The following is a 17,612-nucleotide window of genomic DNA, read 5'->3' on the forward strand; positions in this document are numbered from 1 at the left end:
CTATTCTTACTTTCTTAATGTGAAAATTCCTTGGGCCACAGAGCTCCCTCACACTTAAAAGTTTGACATCAGTGCTTCCAGTAAACATTCCAGGGACTTGCTGAGACTGAACCCACTCTTGAATCTAAAGAGAGAAAATTTTGTTTTGTGAGATTTATTCCAAGTTTCTGTAGTTGATAAATTCAACAATAATGACAGTGGTTTGATGCTTTTATTTAAGCATCTCAAAATGGCCAATTTCAGGCTGTAGAAAGTTTGTAAGAAGAAAACAGGACTCATATGATTTCTTTTAAATCCTCATATATATAATAGCGAATGATCAAGTAACGCTCCTGACGTCATTAACAATGAAACTCACACCACGGCAGCAGGGCCGTCAAGAGGATTTATGGGCCAATATGCAATTTTCTTCAGGGCCTCTATTTTTAACCTCCTCTTTCTAGGCTCCGTTTTCACATTAATATTTTAAATTGATTTGCGATTTCAGGTATGGGGGACCATTTTTGTAGCTCGGACAACTTTATGTCAATAGCAAAACAAGCCATTTTATATTTTTCCTCACGATGTGTCTTTTCCTTCGCGAGTGTGTACTTAACAGAAATGAATAAATAAATAAATAAAAAACATTTCTGCTGTCCGTCTTTTTTTACCTCCTTGGAGGAGGAGGGATATCAGGAGAGGGATGCAGGTATCTCCTTTGGGTTGAGGGTAGAATATCTCCAAGTTTAGGGGGTTCGGGGGTTGATAAAATTTTTGAAAAGTACACTAAAAAATTCTGCATTTTGAGGCTTTATACAGGATAGTAGGAAATACAAAAACATGAGGAAAGAAAAAAGGAAAACAAAAAATGTCTTAAACTTTACATTCTTTTGCAAACTAAGACAATACAAATTACAAACTGCTCGTGGTTCGACAAATCGTTGATATTAATCTACAGAGAGGAAGAGCGACGAGGGAGAAACGATGACGCATTGTCAGTTGCTCAAATCGATTCTCGGTATAATTAGTTTTCTATCATCCCTTATCAATTCACCAACAAACGAAACTCTGAATTAACTGAAAAACGGTCAAGATTAAAACATGCTTTAAAAGAAATGGTAGAAATATTTAGAAATTAGGTAATGAGAAAATAACAGATTAACCATTCGGACAAATCATACTTTATACAACTGATAGGAAATAAAATTGAAGCACTTTTCATATGTTGCAGGAATGTCATAACCATACTTTTTTACATTTTTGATACAGAATGTAGAGAGGAGCTGGATTTGGCACATTTTGGCATCCCTTCCCCCCTCCTCGCATTTGAAGAAGTTTAAAATGTCCCAAGTTCTTTAGGTTTTTAAGCACGTGAAAATGAAATTTTATTTTTTAAAGTATTTTTCCTTTTTTAAGGATCGAATCATGCAATTTTTTCGAGAGTTGGGGGCCCCTAAAGAAGAGGGGGGACCTAAGTTATTACAGCTTGTTTAGCTTATATGGGTAAATCCAGCACTGATTCTAATTAATGGTGACATAACTTTGCCCTTTTTAGATATGTAATTCTATGCACTTTGATGAGGAAACATCTTTCAAAGTGCCCCCCTATTGCCCCCTCTCCGTTTTTATTCTAGAAACAACACTAGAACTAGTTTAAATTTGTATCACTGTACTCAAAACTAAATCAACTGATATTTTAAATCTTTTCATCGAAATGTGTCGCTTGCCTATGTTTTGAGTTTCGAAAGCTGAAAATGCAAGCGCTTATATTTATAAGTTTGTTTTTTTTTAAATTTTTTTTGCCGCTTTTCCATTTTACCAAAATTGTTTAGTTTTCAAAAAGAAGCAATTTTTTTTAGCCTTGGAACTCACGCAAAAAAAAAAAAAATCATTTATTTTTGGTTCAAGGCGTCGACAGTGGGCTATGAAGATAAGGACAAGTAGAATTTCTCACTTTGAGCCTGATCACTTTCACTGAATTCACTTCGATTGAAAACTAATAATCTTAACTATTAACTCTAGGAGAAAGACTTCTTTCAAACTAAAAATTTTTTTTAAAGGGGGGGGGGTATCTTTATCTTAAGCCCGCTTCGCGGGCCCCTGTACAATGCATAGGCTTGCCCCCCTCTCTCGACGGCCCTGCACGGCAGGATAATTTGATAATATTTTTTGGCAATGTTTGAAATGCAGGGAAATGCTTTGTTTTGACAGGGCGGAACTGGATCTGGTATCTTAACTGTTTTACTGATAAAACTAATTTTAGGAGAGTAAAAAAACGATGAAGTGGGGTCAACAATGAATGCTATCTATTGGAGTTTAGGGGTAATCCAATGGAGTTAGGTTTAAATTTTCAACTATCAAAATATCACCAAACAGGCAATGGCTTTGTTCAAACGTAGAAGGGGCATTTTGCTGTATTTTTGACATTTATGTAAAGTCCATAACGTGACCTTTTTTTGCCATAACTTTTTAATTTACCGTTTGATTTGCAAATTATTTTAATTTGAGTTGGTGTGTGGTAGGAAAAGCTCAAAATAAAATAATATGCTAATCAAACAGTAAATTAAAAAGTTATGGCAAAAAAAAAAGATTACGTTACGGAATCTACATAAATGTCTGAATTACCGTGAAATGACCCAGAAGCAATTTTTACCCGCCATATCTTGACGGACAATTTTCTAGTAATATAATTACTTGCATAATGACTGCTGTTTCATATTTTCACCATATTTTATTTTAAATGCTACTCACTAACAGCCACCACTCTTTACTGCTGAAATGCAGAATATGTAAGAAAAGGGCAGAATTGAAGATTGCAAAGTCATCAACTTGTTTTTACATGTGTCTATAGTGGTTCATGGCAGTTATGAGACTTACTTTGCCACATACAACTGCAAAAAATACCAGATTTTGTGCACTGAATCAAGTTAATGCTCTCAGTTGTGAACATAGAAGTTTGCCAGCTTGTAGAAAAAACATTTTAATGCACATATTTTTCTACCATATTTGCTCACCAACATGCTCCCGATTTATTATTACTCGAAAATTTTATAAGCCTTTGGTTCTTTTTAAAAACATTTCTAAATTTTTTTTATTAATCCTCGTGAAAATAGACAAAAACGGGTGCTAAGGAGAAATAATTTTCTTTCCAAAAATTAAGTCTACATTAGATAATAAATACATATTTTAAAAAAATCATCAGAAAACTTGTATTTTAAACTTTTTTTTCTTTTTTTTTCCTTTTTCTCTCTCTCTCTCTTTTTTTTTTTATGTTCCCATACAGGAATATTGGGATCTAAAAGGTTAATTCTTCTTTAAAGCACATCAACACAACATAAGTTTTGAAAGCTAGTACATAGCAATGTATGTTTTTGAAATAAAACCTTTAAGTAAAGAACAGTCAAGGAATAGAAATTAGAAAGTAAAATGTACAATAATATCACATTAACTTAAAAATAGTTTTGGATACTTAAAATTATTTAGTTTTGATTGCAAAAATGTGTTTTTTCTTTCATAATAGTTGTACCAGAACCAGAGGGAAAAGGGTTAACAGGCAAATCTTCAAAACATGCATTTAAATTTCAAAAAATTTACATAACCAAGTTTTTAAACCTTTTGTTGCAGAATATATTCAAATAAATAAAACATACACTTTGCTCTGCTTCATTGATGATGTTTAATGCTTCAATATCATTGGGATCAGACTGCAATTTTGTCAGCGCCTTAAACCTGTTGGTGACGATAGCAGAAATATCAATTGTCTAAAAAGAAAATAAATCTCTAAATGAATGCATTATTTGTTTCAAAAACAAAAGGTTTTTGTACTTATAACAATGTTTTCTAAAATAATTTTAAAGCAAATATTAACAATAAAATTCAAATTTGAATAGAAAGAGAAATTCAAGTTTTTGAACTCATTTTGAAAACAATATTTCTGACAAAAAGTTTAACCTTAAACCTAAAAAAGAGCACAGGTGGATATATATATATATATATGGCGTTTGAAATCAATTTCATGTGAAAGAAAGTTTTTGATTAATCTTGCAAAATAAATCATTTACAGTTTGAGCATTAAAAAACTTTCCATGGAAATTTACATGCAATATTATTACAAGTATTTCATAGCCACTGAAATGTAAATTCTTATCAGCTATCCTCTTGAGATGAGAATTCCGGATTCAAAATGTCAGAAAAATCAATAAACAGAAAAAATGGTAGATAAAGGGGTGACTGTAGATGCCAAGTAGGTACTTCCAGTTGTGAAATACAAAAATTGTATCATTAATAAAAATACTTACACTTTAAATAAAAGTTCAAGAAGTATTTAAAATTTCTTTGCCTTGTCGAAAATATGTCTGGAGAAATAATTTTAACCTCACATTTATTAAAATTAACTATCATTTTGAATTTTTTTTTTTCTACTTTAGTGGAAAATGCCCTGAATAAAATTAAAACTCAAAATAGCAAAACAAGATTCTTGACAATTTTATTTCCCTCAAATAATTACAAATTATTCAATTTTGCATATGAGGCAGTGAGAAGCTAAGGGATGTAAATAAAAAAATTCAAAAAGTTGGAGGGAACCAGTACAAATGGTAGGTGAACTTCTCCTCAGTCTTGGGGCAAGACTCAAGTTGTTAAAGAAATATTCAAACTTGTGATGGCATATATTTTTAGGTAATTTACTTTCTATATAACATACAACAGTCGACAGCGATATATTTTGTAACAACTGTTCAAAAAATATAGAGTATTACAGAAATACAAAATAATATTGAACTGTTCTGAAGGGTTTATAATATTATGCGGGAATTAAATACCTAGTACTATTTTCCTCAAAGTTTTACAGGTTATTTTCAATTACTTGAGGTCTAACAAAACACAAATTATTAGATCCCTTGTTGTAAACGAGTTTAACAGCTTTTGTTTCAGTCAAATTTAAAATGTTACTTAAAACAAGCTTTCAAAACATTTATTCTCATTGAATCGTCAAAGTAGATCTACAGTAAACTTCTGATTATCTGCAGAAAAAAAATTTACATGCTTTGAATGGCATTTAAGTATAAATGATATTTACAATCAATTGTAAAATTTAATAATTTAATCTATTGGAAATAAAACATAGCATAACTGATACATTTCTATTTATTTTAATAGAATTACTTAAGCATTAGATGCTTTACTCATTTTTCTTTGGTTAACTACTTTTACGAATTTTATACATTTCAGAAATATAAAATATGCATTAGTCAGTACACACACATCCATAAGATATTTTTTTTCTTCTGACCAATTAAAATTGTTACATTACCTAAAATTTTATGAATAAAAAATAAAGAAGGAATATAGTATTATTTACATTATAGTAATGATAAATTAATATGTTATATACTATATTGCTTTTGATTATTTTTAACAATAAAATAATATTATTACATTTAATATTTATATCACAAATGTCCTACTTCGAAAGAATAAATATTGAAATATCATGATATTTTCAAAATAAATATCGAACATATTGTGATATATATCATGATATATATCGCCCAATATATATCGGCGAACCATGAGTGTAAATATAAAGCAGTGAGAAGTGCAAACCAAAAGGTTTCAGTAACCTTGAAAGGTTTGATGTCACTAGAAGGAGAAGAAAGAAATAGGAAATGTTTAGAAATAGATTTTGGCACTTGTTATGTAAAAATGGGTGTATTTATCTACATTTTGTTTATCATCATAGAAATCTTTTTTTTTTTTTTTGAAAGTGAAAGGTCAAGGATAATCCGCCCAGTAAAAAAGTCGCCAGTGGATAATCAGAAGTTTACTGCACTTTGGCAACAATAAATAAGTTAGAATCTAAAAATGTTCTTGCCTTTTTGCTCTTGAACAAGGTTCGAGACGGCATCACAGGTGGAGATGGAACAGACTGAAAAGATACCGTGCTTGGAGGAGGCACTACAGTCTGAGGAACATTGTTGAAATTCTGGACTTCTTCAGGAGGAGCATATTCAAATGTAGGATAAGTTAATAGATTCTGTGGGGGTGCAGGAGGAGGAGCCAGAACAGCCAGCGGAGGATCTGGAGGAAGTGGTGGGAACGTGTAATATTCTGCAACAGGTAGTGGTGGTGGAGGCAAAGCAGGTTCAGGCAGACTAGTGGTTGGAAGTGGTATTTGCTGTGCAACAGTTGTCTCAGGAGTAATCGTCTGTGGAACCTTTTCAGGTATTATTTTGGGTTGAGGTGCCAATGGGACAACTGCTTTTGATTCATTGCTTTTCTTCCCTGGAACAGTTTTCTTTGGCTCAACAGGAATCCATTCCAGCTCTTTCTGTCTATGCTGGTTCCCACTTGATACAGGAAACTGGGAACTTAACCGAGCCGTCTCTGCAACTTTTTCTGCGTGGGTCTTGGTAGGTATCTGCACAGCATTCTAAATATTGAGAAGCAATAATTATAGTATATATCTTCATTTCTCCTTGACCTCATTTGCAAAGTTTGGTGGAACAAAGAATACAGAGCATAATGAACAAATAAAAACAACATTATGTATAAGGAAAGAAAAAACATTAGATATAGGGTGGGGGGGGGGGGGGGAGCAGCTAGCAAGACGAGGGTAAATAGTTAAGATAGAATTCTCCACTTTGACTAAAATTTTCTGCAGGATTTTTTAGAATGGATGTGGAATTATTATGAAAATAATTATTATTTTGCAATATAGTTTATTGATTAAATTAAGGCTTAGTGTTTCAAAATACATTTTTTAAAACCATTAAAATTAGCAACAAGATAGTGCCAATGTCGGAAAAAAAAGTATTTTGAAGTTATTGACATCAAAACTTACACATTATTTGTAAGATCTAATAATACATCTTGCATAAAGACTGAGTGGAGGGAGGAGAATTTAACTTGACACCTGTGAAAATTCCGAACTCCGGAAAAATTGCGGTTCCGAGAACAACGGATAGTAAGTCCTATACTATAAGTTCTAATATTGAATTTTCTGCAGATATTGATAGTGTTTTGCATTTAAATTTTGAAATCACAAAGTATTTGATTTTTAGCAAAATGTTTTAAAATTTCACAAAAAAAGGGATCCTGCAAACTTCTTCCCAGAGAGTTCTAATAACTCAAGTAGTGGCACAAACCATTAGGATGACAAGAAGTGTTGGAATTCAAGTTTCATACATATTTTTTGGTAATTTAGAGTACTTTGTACTCTTTCTTTTAAATCAATACTATTTCACTCTATTTGAACATAGTTATTTCGTTAAGATTTAAAAATTATTGACTCAGATTTCTCTTTAACTCTATTCCATTCTGCTCCATACGTAGTAGAATAATGTTTTAAAAAATGTTCAAAAACTACATCAATTACATTTTGATATAACTTATAATTTTATTATTTTCTATACAAAATAAACTTTTAGTTCACAGAAAACCTACATCTTCCTCATCACTTATTTTCGATAATCATATTTTAAACAGTTACATCCTGTTCTGCCAAAATCCAATAACCATTTTTCACACAAATAAATACACCAACCTCAATATAAAGCAATAGATAATGAAAAATAAATTCTGAATACCACTTGACTGCAAAACTTATGATTATTTTCTTTGAAATCAAAACCAATATTTTGAAATTACTAAAAAACAGGTTAAAATTCACCTTAATATTTAACTTTATCATGGATTGTTCTTTCAGTTTGAATGGATGGTGAATAAAATGGGAATCAACATCAGCAGTTTCTTTTTTATCTGGAATATCAATTTTAGGAGGATCGTTTTCTTCACTTGATAACTTGACACAGAAATCTAGAAAAAAGATTGATGACTTTACAGTTATTCAAAGGAACAAGAAATTTTAAAAAGCACTATATTTTTTCATTTGAGAAAAAAATTTGAGAAAGTTGAAAAAATAAACAAAAGCTTACAATCATGCCAAAAAAGGCTTTTAGTACGCTATCGAACAAATTATCGCAGACAATACAAAAATAAGAATAAGTCTTAATACAATTTTTTCTTTTTTTTCAGAAAATGAATCTAAACTGATTTGTTTCAAAATGTATGCAAATTATATTTCAAATGAAAAAAGTTCATATCAATAATAAATCCCGATGCATATCCACCAATAATGTTTTGTCATAATAATTACTAAGTAAGATTTTCAAATTTTGTTCGACATCAACACAATTGTTTGAGAATGACTGACTGACTGATCTAGTAACTTGAAACTACTTAAAAGGTAATTCTGATAATGGGAAAAACATAAGCTTCTTACTTTTAATATATTTTTCTACCCCATGAAAAATGTAAAAAAAAAAAATGCATACACACATAATCTTAAATCTCACATTTCCTACAAAATTTTTAAAAACCCTTAATAATATATATTGATAAATGTGTTTAAAAAAAACTGATGTTTAAAATATTTTTTTCAATGTAGAGCTTTTATAAATCAGTTTCCAAATATATATATATATATATATATATATATATAAAGAAAAAAAGAAAAGAAAACAGAAAAAAAAACCCCCTTAGATTTACAGTTATGCATAATTGATATGCACATTTTAGTAATAAAAATCAACTTAAAGTGTTAAGCAACTCAAAAAACACACTCACATTTGTATATTTAAATTTTTACCGGCAGATCAGATTGAATTTTTTACTTTCAAAATTTCCATAATGTTTTGCTACCAGTCCCTTCAAACCTAAGCAGTCTTACACTTGTTATAGATCTTGGTTAACTAACTGGTCTAGTATGTTTGGAAAAAGTTTGGTTTAAAAGCATGTAAAAACCTTAAAAGAAATTATGTACACTTGCAACAGGAAGTCTATAACAGATCTCTGTACAAGGGCGCCCATATAGGGGGGCCAAGGGGGCTCGAGCCGCCCCCCCCCCCTGGAAATTAGAACTTCCTTGCTTTTAGTACTTTTTTCTTTGCAAAAATATAAAAATATTTCTTCTCCAGCCATTAATGAATAAATAATTAAAAATGTCAAATTTTAATGACTCTAATCTGTCTTGAAATCTGCCTCCATGGGGAAAATATCCTGCTAAACCATGGTTAAAATTTCTGAGCACCCCTTTACAATTTTGCATAGGACACCCATGTCTCTATATCTACGTTGGTCTTACTGTACCATCAAGGCTCACATAAAAATATCCCATTGGCATTATGAGACCCTTATTGCACAAGGAAACAAAACAAATTTTTGTTAGATTTACTAACTGGATCAATTTGCAGTTTCACATACATACATTTGAATCACATTGAGAAGATTAAATTAAAAGTGGATAAAATGTTTACCAGTAAGCTCTTGTACAGATTTACCACCAGATTTAATTGTAACCAACTGATCCTTTTTGAAATTATCTACTGGCAATCCTTCCGGTAATGTACCTTTTTCAATCATCGACAAAACATTCTTCCTGGCCAGCTCTAATATTTTGGCCTGGTCAATTTTGGTGTTACTTCTACATGGTAGGAAAAATACAGTGATGAAAAAAATTAAGGGAAAAATACATAATAAAAATAAATGAAGAAATATGAAATAAAATGTTTGGATAAAATATTAAATGTAGGGCGAGAATTACACTGATTAGGGTCAATAGAAAATACAAATACAAAAGTGACGACCAGGAATAGGTTCAGGACCTAGCCAGGCTGGTACAAGTTAATTTATAAATTTATAATGAAGATCACGAACACTTTTTTCGTCAACCTTATTGAAGTAATAATTTTTCTTCATTTCAACTATGGGAGATTGCAAAAGCTAAGAACAATGACCCCTGGTTTTATCATTTGGGCGGGCACCTTCATTTTAATAAAATTAATAACTATGGATCATGTCCAGGGCTAGATTAAGGCATGGGCTCATGAGGCACGGGCCAGGGCACCAACATTTGGGAGGGCACCAATTCTGTAGGTAAAACTTATGTTGCACTCATTGTATATCGTACTTTTGCTTTTTTGAAAGTTCATGAAAACATTTTATATTATAATGGATAATTATTGTATGCTATATCACTTCTATTGCAATAAAAGGTACTGTCAAATTTAGCACGTGGCTGTGTTAGTATCAAAATATCTTCACTATGGAATTTACAAACGGGGAAGGGGGGGGGGCACCAAATAAATTTTGTGAACATTGTCTTCAAAATTCATAGTCGTGTCACCCCGGATCTGTCTTTTGCACAAGACTACACATATTGCACATTCTAAGCCTGGAATCATATTCTCAAAATCTATATGCTAATCTAGTAGCTCTCCTTTGGCCGTGGTGGCATTATCAATAAGGAATTGAACTCGTAATCAGAGGGTCCCGGGTCCGATCCAAGCGAGATCAAAGATGCACCGTCTACATTCATGGTGACTGGGGGATGTTAAATATGCTTGTAGTCACAAAGTCCTCCAAGTGAAACAATACCTCTGGGGGTGCTGGACCAGAGATTTCTCGGTTTCTAGTTCGGATCAAAAATCAGAGCTGTCTTCAGGGTCCCATCCAACCGGTTAAACCACAAACAATGGTAGGTACGGGGGATCCTGGAGTGTGGAGTAGTTCTCCTTCGGATACTTTCCAATAAGTTAACTACTTATATATCCTTCTTAAGATAAGGAGACCAAAGCTGAACAGCACACTCCAAATAAGCTTTACTAAACTTCTGTAAAAAGTTAGAAGAATTTCCTTATAAACAGGGTTAGAAAACATCATGATATTTTCGAAAATATCCGATATTTTGATATATATACGATATTTTCAATCAATCCAAACTAAAGTCCTCGACAAAGTAAATACATCCCCAAATCTCTCTTTATTTTCTAATATTATTACAATATGTAGACTTAAAACTCAGGTTTATTTCCTTATTTATATCTAATATTTCATTTTACATTTTTATTGATTTTAATGGAGTTTATTTAGCATTAGCTGTTGTACTCATTTTTCTTCTGTTAGCTACCTTTACACAGTTATATGATTTAGAAATAAAAAATATGCATTAGTCAGTGCATAGTTATTAAACATTTTCTTAACTAACATTTAATATTTAACTAGGCACTTTCAATATGAATTAAATTTGCTACATTACTAATAATTTTATGAATATAAAATAATTATATTACTTTGTTACATTAATGAAGTATTAATACAACATAAAGATATAGTACATAACTTTTTGATTATTTTTAATAATAAATGAACAATATTACTATGATTAATATAATTTTTATGAATACTGTAATTGAAAAAATAAATATCAAAAATATCAAAATATGATATTTGGAATATAAATATTGGATATATATCGTGATACATATCATAATATATATCGCCGAACCCTGCTTAGGAATATGTGAAATCGACCTCTTGATAAAACATAACATCCTATTGGCTTTGGTACTTGCTATACTGCACTGCTGAACTTTAAGTCCTGACAAATTGATAAACATCCAACTCAACAACTGTTTCCTCTTCTGTAATGATGGATCCCTGTAAATGATAACTTGAATTCTTATTTCCATGCCCTTGATGAAGAACTTGCCTTTTTCTAACATTGAACAATATATTCCACTTAACTACCCACTTGGAAATCGGATCTAAATCCTCTTGAAGCTTTTTCACTTGCTGTTCACTGTCAACAATGGCCATGACTTTAACAACACCTGCTAAATGAATCTTACAAGGTTTAAACAAATGACGACCAGGATGCTCAAACAAATAGGCAGAAAATACTTTGCAATCACACAAGATGTCAGTAACAATTTCTTCATGATAAAAGCAACCCCAGGTTGGATCATTACTGACACCCATCATAGCAAGGTGGGTGTCTAAGGGGGTGTTCTAGTCTAGGCTTAAGGGGGGTAAATTCAAAAAAATAGATTGTTTTCCCCTTCATATTCTCAAAGTTTAGACCTAAAAGAATAAGTTTCTAAGAGGATTGATGGAAATTCAACTTATTTTTGGAGTTAGTTAATTTTGTTAAAATAAACTCTTTTGAGAGACCGTTTTTCTCGAAACTAGTTTTTCCATATAGTTGACAAGATATCTCAAATTCTGATGGACTGATTTACTTGAAATTTGGTAGACTTTCTTAGTACTATCAAAATTGTCTCCACGTAGGGGTTTTTGTAATTTTTATTTTTTTATTATTTTTAAAAAAATACTAAAGTTTAAAATAAGAAGCCATGAAATGAATTTTTTTTTTCTTCAAAAAGATGCCATTTTGTGATTTTTTTTTTAATTTGGCTATATCCAGACAATTCTACATGCTTGTTTAATAAGAATTTACTTTACCCACTTTTCCAGCCTCCACCAACTTCAATTTTGAATATTTTTTCAACTATTATGCATTTTTATACTTTTGAAGTATCAATAAAAAAAACTGATAAAAATGTATAGTGAAAATCAAGCCTCTAAATTAGAATACTCCCTTAATGCTGCAATGATTATAGTTTCTGTAGCCGGGATTCAAACAAAACTTTCAAATTAGATTCGGCTGAAAAAAGAAAAAGTTATGTGAATCAAAGGATTTAGTTGAAAAAGTTTTTACTTGGTTAACTGGTGTCTTTTACTTATAAACAGCACTAAGTCACACTATGCTTGTTAATATTATTTAACTTTTAAAGCTGCAAATGGCAGAATTTGAAGCACTTCAAATAGTGGGTGAAGAATTTTTAAAGGCACAAAAGATTGTAAAACAAATATGAATTTAGTTAGATTTACATTTTTTTATGACTCAAAAATTTTGAGGAGATTATAAATTATGAAAACATTACCTTTTCTTTTCTGCTTTCGATGACTTTGATGGAGAACGAGAATGTCTGGAACTAGATCGAGATCGTTTCCTTGATTTGCGGGATTTAGACGAAGACCGCCTTCCACTTCTCTCTCGAGATGCAGAACGAGATCGAGATTTTCTATTCTCAGTTTTATTTTTTGAATTTGAGGAATGATTCTTTCTACTAGAATAGGACCTTGAGTTGGAAGAAGAATGTTTTTTACTGCTGCTCTTTTTTTCCTTGGAATCTCTGCGGGATCTTGAAGAAGATCGGCGGGATCTGGAGGTAGATCTCCTTCTTTGACTGCGGCTTCTGTCTCTTGACCTTGATTTCTTTTTTCTACTTTTTGAATCAGAACGGGATTTTCTGGATACAGACGTGGATCCTTTTCTGCGCTCTTTACATTCTTTTGTTCCAGACTGCAAGTCCCCAATCTTACTTCTGTCTTTTTCTTTTGTTTCAGACTGAGATTTTTCAATCTTACATTTGTTTTTTCTTTTTATTTCAGACTGAGAGTCCCTAATCATACCACTATCTTTTTCTTTTGTTTCAGACTGAGAGTGCCCAATTTTGCATCCTTCTTTTTCTATTGTTTCAGACAGAGAGTTCTCTATCTTAGTTTCGTCTTTTTCTTTTGCTCCAGATTGAGGGTCTCTAATTTTACTTTCATCTCCTTCTTCTGTTTTAAATTGAGAATCCTCAATTTTATAGCTGTCTTCTTCTTTTGTTTCAAACTGAGATTTCTCTATCTTTGTCCCGTCTCCTTCGTTTGTTTCCGATTGAGAATCTCCAATTTTACTTACATCTTTTTCTTTCGCTACAAATTGAGGGTCCTCAATTTTACAGCTGTCGTCTTCTTTTGTTTCAAACTGAGATTTCTTGATCTTTGTCCTGTCTTCTTCTTTTGTTTCAGATTGAGAGCCTCCAATTTTACTTACATCTTTTTCTTTTGTTACAAATTGAGGGTCCTCAATTTTACAGCTGTCTTCTTCTTTTGTTTCAAACTGAGATTTCTTGATCTTTGTCCTGTCTCTTTCTTTTGTTTCAGATTGATAGTCTCGAATTTTACTTACATCTTTTTCTTTTGCTACAAATTGAGGGTTCACAACTTTACTTTCATCCATTTCCTTTGTTTCAGAATTTTGAACTGTTTGAGAATCTACAATTTTACTTTTATTTTTTTCTTCCGTTTCTGAATTACCTTTCCCATCAATAGTGCTGTTGGTTTCTAGCGTAAAATTTGAATGAGTAGATTCAGGTTCCTTTACTGATTTAGTATCTGAAGATTTTTCTGAGTTTGTAGGCTTATCACCAACTGGTGACTTTTTGGATTTAGACAGTGGACTAGTGCTTCTAGATTTCGATTTCGTTCTTCTATGAAATTTCTCTACCGACTTTGAACGTTTCCTGGATCTAGACCGTGGACTAGTGCTTCTAGATTTTGATTTCGTTCTTCTATGAGATTTCTCTACCGACTTTGATCGTTTCCTGGATCTAGACCGTGGACTAATGCTTCTAGATTTTGATTTCTTACTTTTACGATATTTCTCTACCGATTTTGATCGTTTCCTGGATCTAGACAGTGGACTAATGCTTCTAGATTTTGATTTCTTACTTTTATGATATTTCTCTACCGACTTTGATCGTTTCCTGGATCTAGAGCGTGACTGCTTTGATCTGGAGCGAAATCGCTTCCTGAACTTAGAACTTTTTGAAGAGGAATTATCCGATCTTGAGCGACGATCCCTTCGAGATTTGCGTTCCCTGGAGCGTGAACGAGAACCATAAGATCTTGAATGAGATTGCCTTCTACTTCTTTTAGACCTTGATCCTGAACGTTTTCTTGATCTTGATTTAGATCTTCTATTGGAGGAACTTCTTTTTCTGCGACTGGCTCTCAAAGATGCAGAGCGTCGTGACCTGCTCCTGGAACGAGATCTTGTGGAGCGTTTCCTTTTTGATCTGTTTCTTTCAGATGAGGAATGCTTCTCCTTTCTGTCTTGTGATCTAGATCTAGAATGTATTCTTTCGGCTTTAGAAGAGCGACCACCTCTGGACCTTGACCTAGACCTTGAGCTTCTTGAATTAGGAGATCTGTACTGACGTTTTTTGCTTCCAGGGTCTTTTTTACCTGAAACTGACAGTTATAATTTAAAAACATGTGAAAGTATTTCACACAAGGCAAAGAACTTCAGATTAGTCCATGGCAGCAGCACAGCAAGGGAGGGTCAAGCGCCAGCCCTCACCCAAGAGCTTTTGGCTTTAATTTACATTGTCAATCCTAATGCAGTAGTTTATATACATATGGGAACTGTTAAGACCAATCCTCTCCCCCTTCCCAGAAGGTAAATTAGGGCTAATCTAGGGTGATTCATGTTCTTTTTACTCCTTTTTTTTCTTGTACGCTAATAAGCACAAGTAAGACAGATCAAGGGCAAATGGGAGCAATTGCCCTTCAAACTCTGGCTCATCATTTAGCAGAGGTCAAAGATCCTCTAGTTTTAGGAACTTAATGAATTTACTTATAAGTGGGCGCTTTTTTGGTATAAATGACATTGAGTATGCTCAGTGGTGCACACAGGAATTTTTCAAAAGGGTGGTCCAGAATCGAAAGTCCTCCATTTGCATATCATACTTCAACATGCATCCAAACATGTTCTTTTGATTTCATACATTGTAGGGAACAAAAAATTGGATATTAATTAATAATACTTAATAAAACTAATTAATTATTAACAAACACTTAATTAAAATACCAGAAAACACAAGAGTGAATGTATTTACTTTTCTTAAATATATATATATAAACAGTGAAGCAAAAGCCGTAATGAAAGTATTGAAACTCACAGAAAGCTTCCACTCAAAAACATAAAAATGCAATACAGTTGGTTTTCCAGAAACTATGCAGTGCTCAGTAAATGTTCACATTTAATTTTATAACTATTAACTTTTATTTGATCCGATTATCGTATAAATTAGAAATTGGATTTTGAACACGAAAATTAGCTTTAATTTTAATGTTTTAGGAGATTTTAGCGATAAACTAAGATAATTTCTGCATATCAATTTTTTTTCCGGCAATTTGTCACTTCAATACATGGAGGTGAATTGCTGCAAAAAACATAAATCAATAAAAATGATTTTAAAATTTATTGTGAAAGTGAAAATTTTACATAGCAATGATTATTTCTTTCAAAAGTAATATCTTCTGTATATTTTGTTTCTTGAATTCACTTTATTTTGAGTCATTTAATCAACTGTTAACTTTTATTATTCACAAGAAACTGAATTTTGCTTTTAAATAAGCATTCCCAAAGTCCATAAAATGCGGGCACCAAGATCGCTCAAGAATACCTCAGCAACTAGGTTCCTTAAAAATCCATTAAATATAATTTTGAATCTACCATATGTTCACTTCTTTTTAACTTCAAATTTACAAGCAAATTGATGTACTTATACAAAAAGTAATATTTACACTTACAATTATAAACATCTTTTGAACAATATACTATCAACATCTTTTTTTTACTTTAATTTTTTCTTTATTTTACGGAGGGAAAAAAAAAACTTGTATTTGCGGATCGTTAAAAGCATATCAATTTCTTTTAGACCAGTGATGTTCTTTTCCTCCAATTTTTTTTTTTTTTTTTTTGCATAAATAGACTTAGGACTCTGGTAGTGTTACAAAGAATAATTAAATGTTAAGAGAATAAGGTAAGTAATTATAGTACTAATCATTCATAAGATATTAACATTGCTGAAAACTTATAGAAAACTACGATAATCAAATCACAAAACTCGCGTAAAACGAGCTGATGTATGCATCATATGACTTCCTTTTACTTCAATTTCAAGATAATAGTGCCTCGGAGTGAGCAAAGAAACACTTTAAATATTTTCACCCCAAGTTTGTTGCGAACCGAAGCAATGAAAACATTTTATACAGATAAATTTTCCCGATGTTTGCAGTTTTAATGTGATTCAATGGTTAACTCTCTAAATATGGCCAAATTGAAACCAGATTTTAAAAAAAAAACGCCAAGTTGGCAACAAAACTTGCCGACCAAAAGCTTGGCGATATATTGCCAAGTATTTGCCAAATTATAGCACCACTTGAGTTTACACTGAAATTAACAATGATTTTACCTGAAAAAGGTGCAAAAGACCTTTTTTGGAACATCCAAATGCAGCCAAAAGAGAAGGTGCTCAACTAGACCACACTCAGAGTCTATGTACCAAATTTCAACTTTCTAGGACATACCGTTCTTGAGTTATGAGAGATACATATGCACATACACACACATACATACATCACAAGAAAACTCGTTGTAATTAACTCGGGGATCGTCGAAATGGATTCTTCAGGTGTCTATACGTTCTTAGACATGTATCCACGTGTGGTCGAGTTGAAAAAAGAAATCAATATTCATTCAGGGGCGAGCAAAATGGAAATTAAGGCAGACTTTTGAGTGAAATTTTTTTCGCGAATACAATACTTCCTTTTTTTGTAAAAGGAAGTAAAAAAGGTAAAAGATGTCGTATAGGAAATTATTATTATTTTGATAGTGTTTTCTTTCTTTGAATAATGAAAACAACTTAACATGACGGAGCAAAAATCACTGAAGACCAGTCACATTTTTTCGCTTATCAGTGCCAGTCCGCCGGACCACCAGTTGAGATTCGCTGTTCTAACCTGTAAAGAATCAAATTTCACTAAAACTAAAAAGTTTTTATTTTTTGAGACTCCGGATGAAATTAATGTATTTTTCAAATATTTCATGGCAGTGATTTTGCTGCTTTAGTATTAAATTTATTTTAATTAACTTGGGGAGATGGTTAAAATGAATA

General features: G+C 32.0%; 1 protein-coding gene across 4 annotated transcripts in view; it reads right to left on the reverse strand.

Moving 5' to 3' along the window:
- The window catches only part of LOC129223745 (uncharacterized protein DDB_G0287625-like), a 56,921-nt gene that overhangs the window by 23,071 nt on the left and 16,238 nt on the right, over positions 1-17,612 (reverse strand). For all 4 annotated transcript variants that reach the window (XM_054858103.1, XM_054858104.1, XM_054858105.1 and 1 more), the window contains exons 4-9: positions 12,762-14,901; positions 9,294-9,460; positions 7,649-7,794; positions 5,852-6,409; positions 3,630-3,740; positions 11-124 (exon numbers count right to left, since the gene is read on the reverse strand). In XM_054858103.1, the coding sequence (XP_054714078.1) occupies positions 11-124; positions 3,630-3,740; positions 5,852-6,409; positions 7,649-7,794; positions 9,294-9,460; positions 12,762-14,901 (3,236 nt within the window). The remainder of the gene's footprint in view (positions 1-10; positions 125-3,629; positions 3,741-5,851; positions 6,410-7,648; positions 7,795-9,293; positions 9,461-12,761; positions 14,902-17,612) is intronic.

Source organism: Uloborus diversus, chromosome 6, assembly GCF_026930045.1.
Source record: "Uloborus diversus isolate 005 chromosome 6, Udiv.v.3.1, whole genome shotgun sequence".
Classification (NCBI taxonomy): domain Eukaryota; kingdom Metazoa; phylum Arthropoda; class Arachnida; order Araneae; family Uloboridae; genus Uloborus; species Uloborus diversus.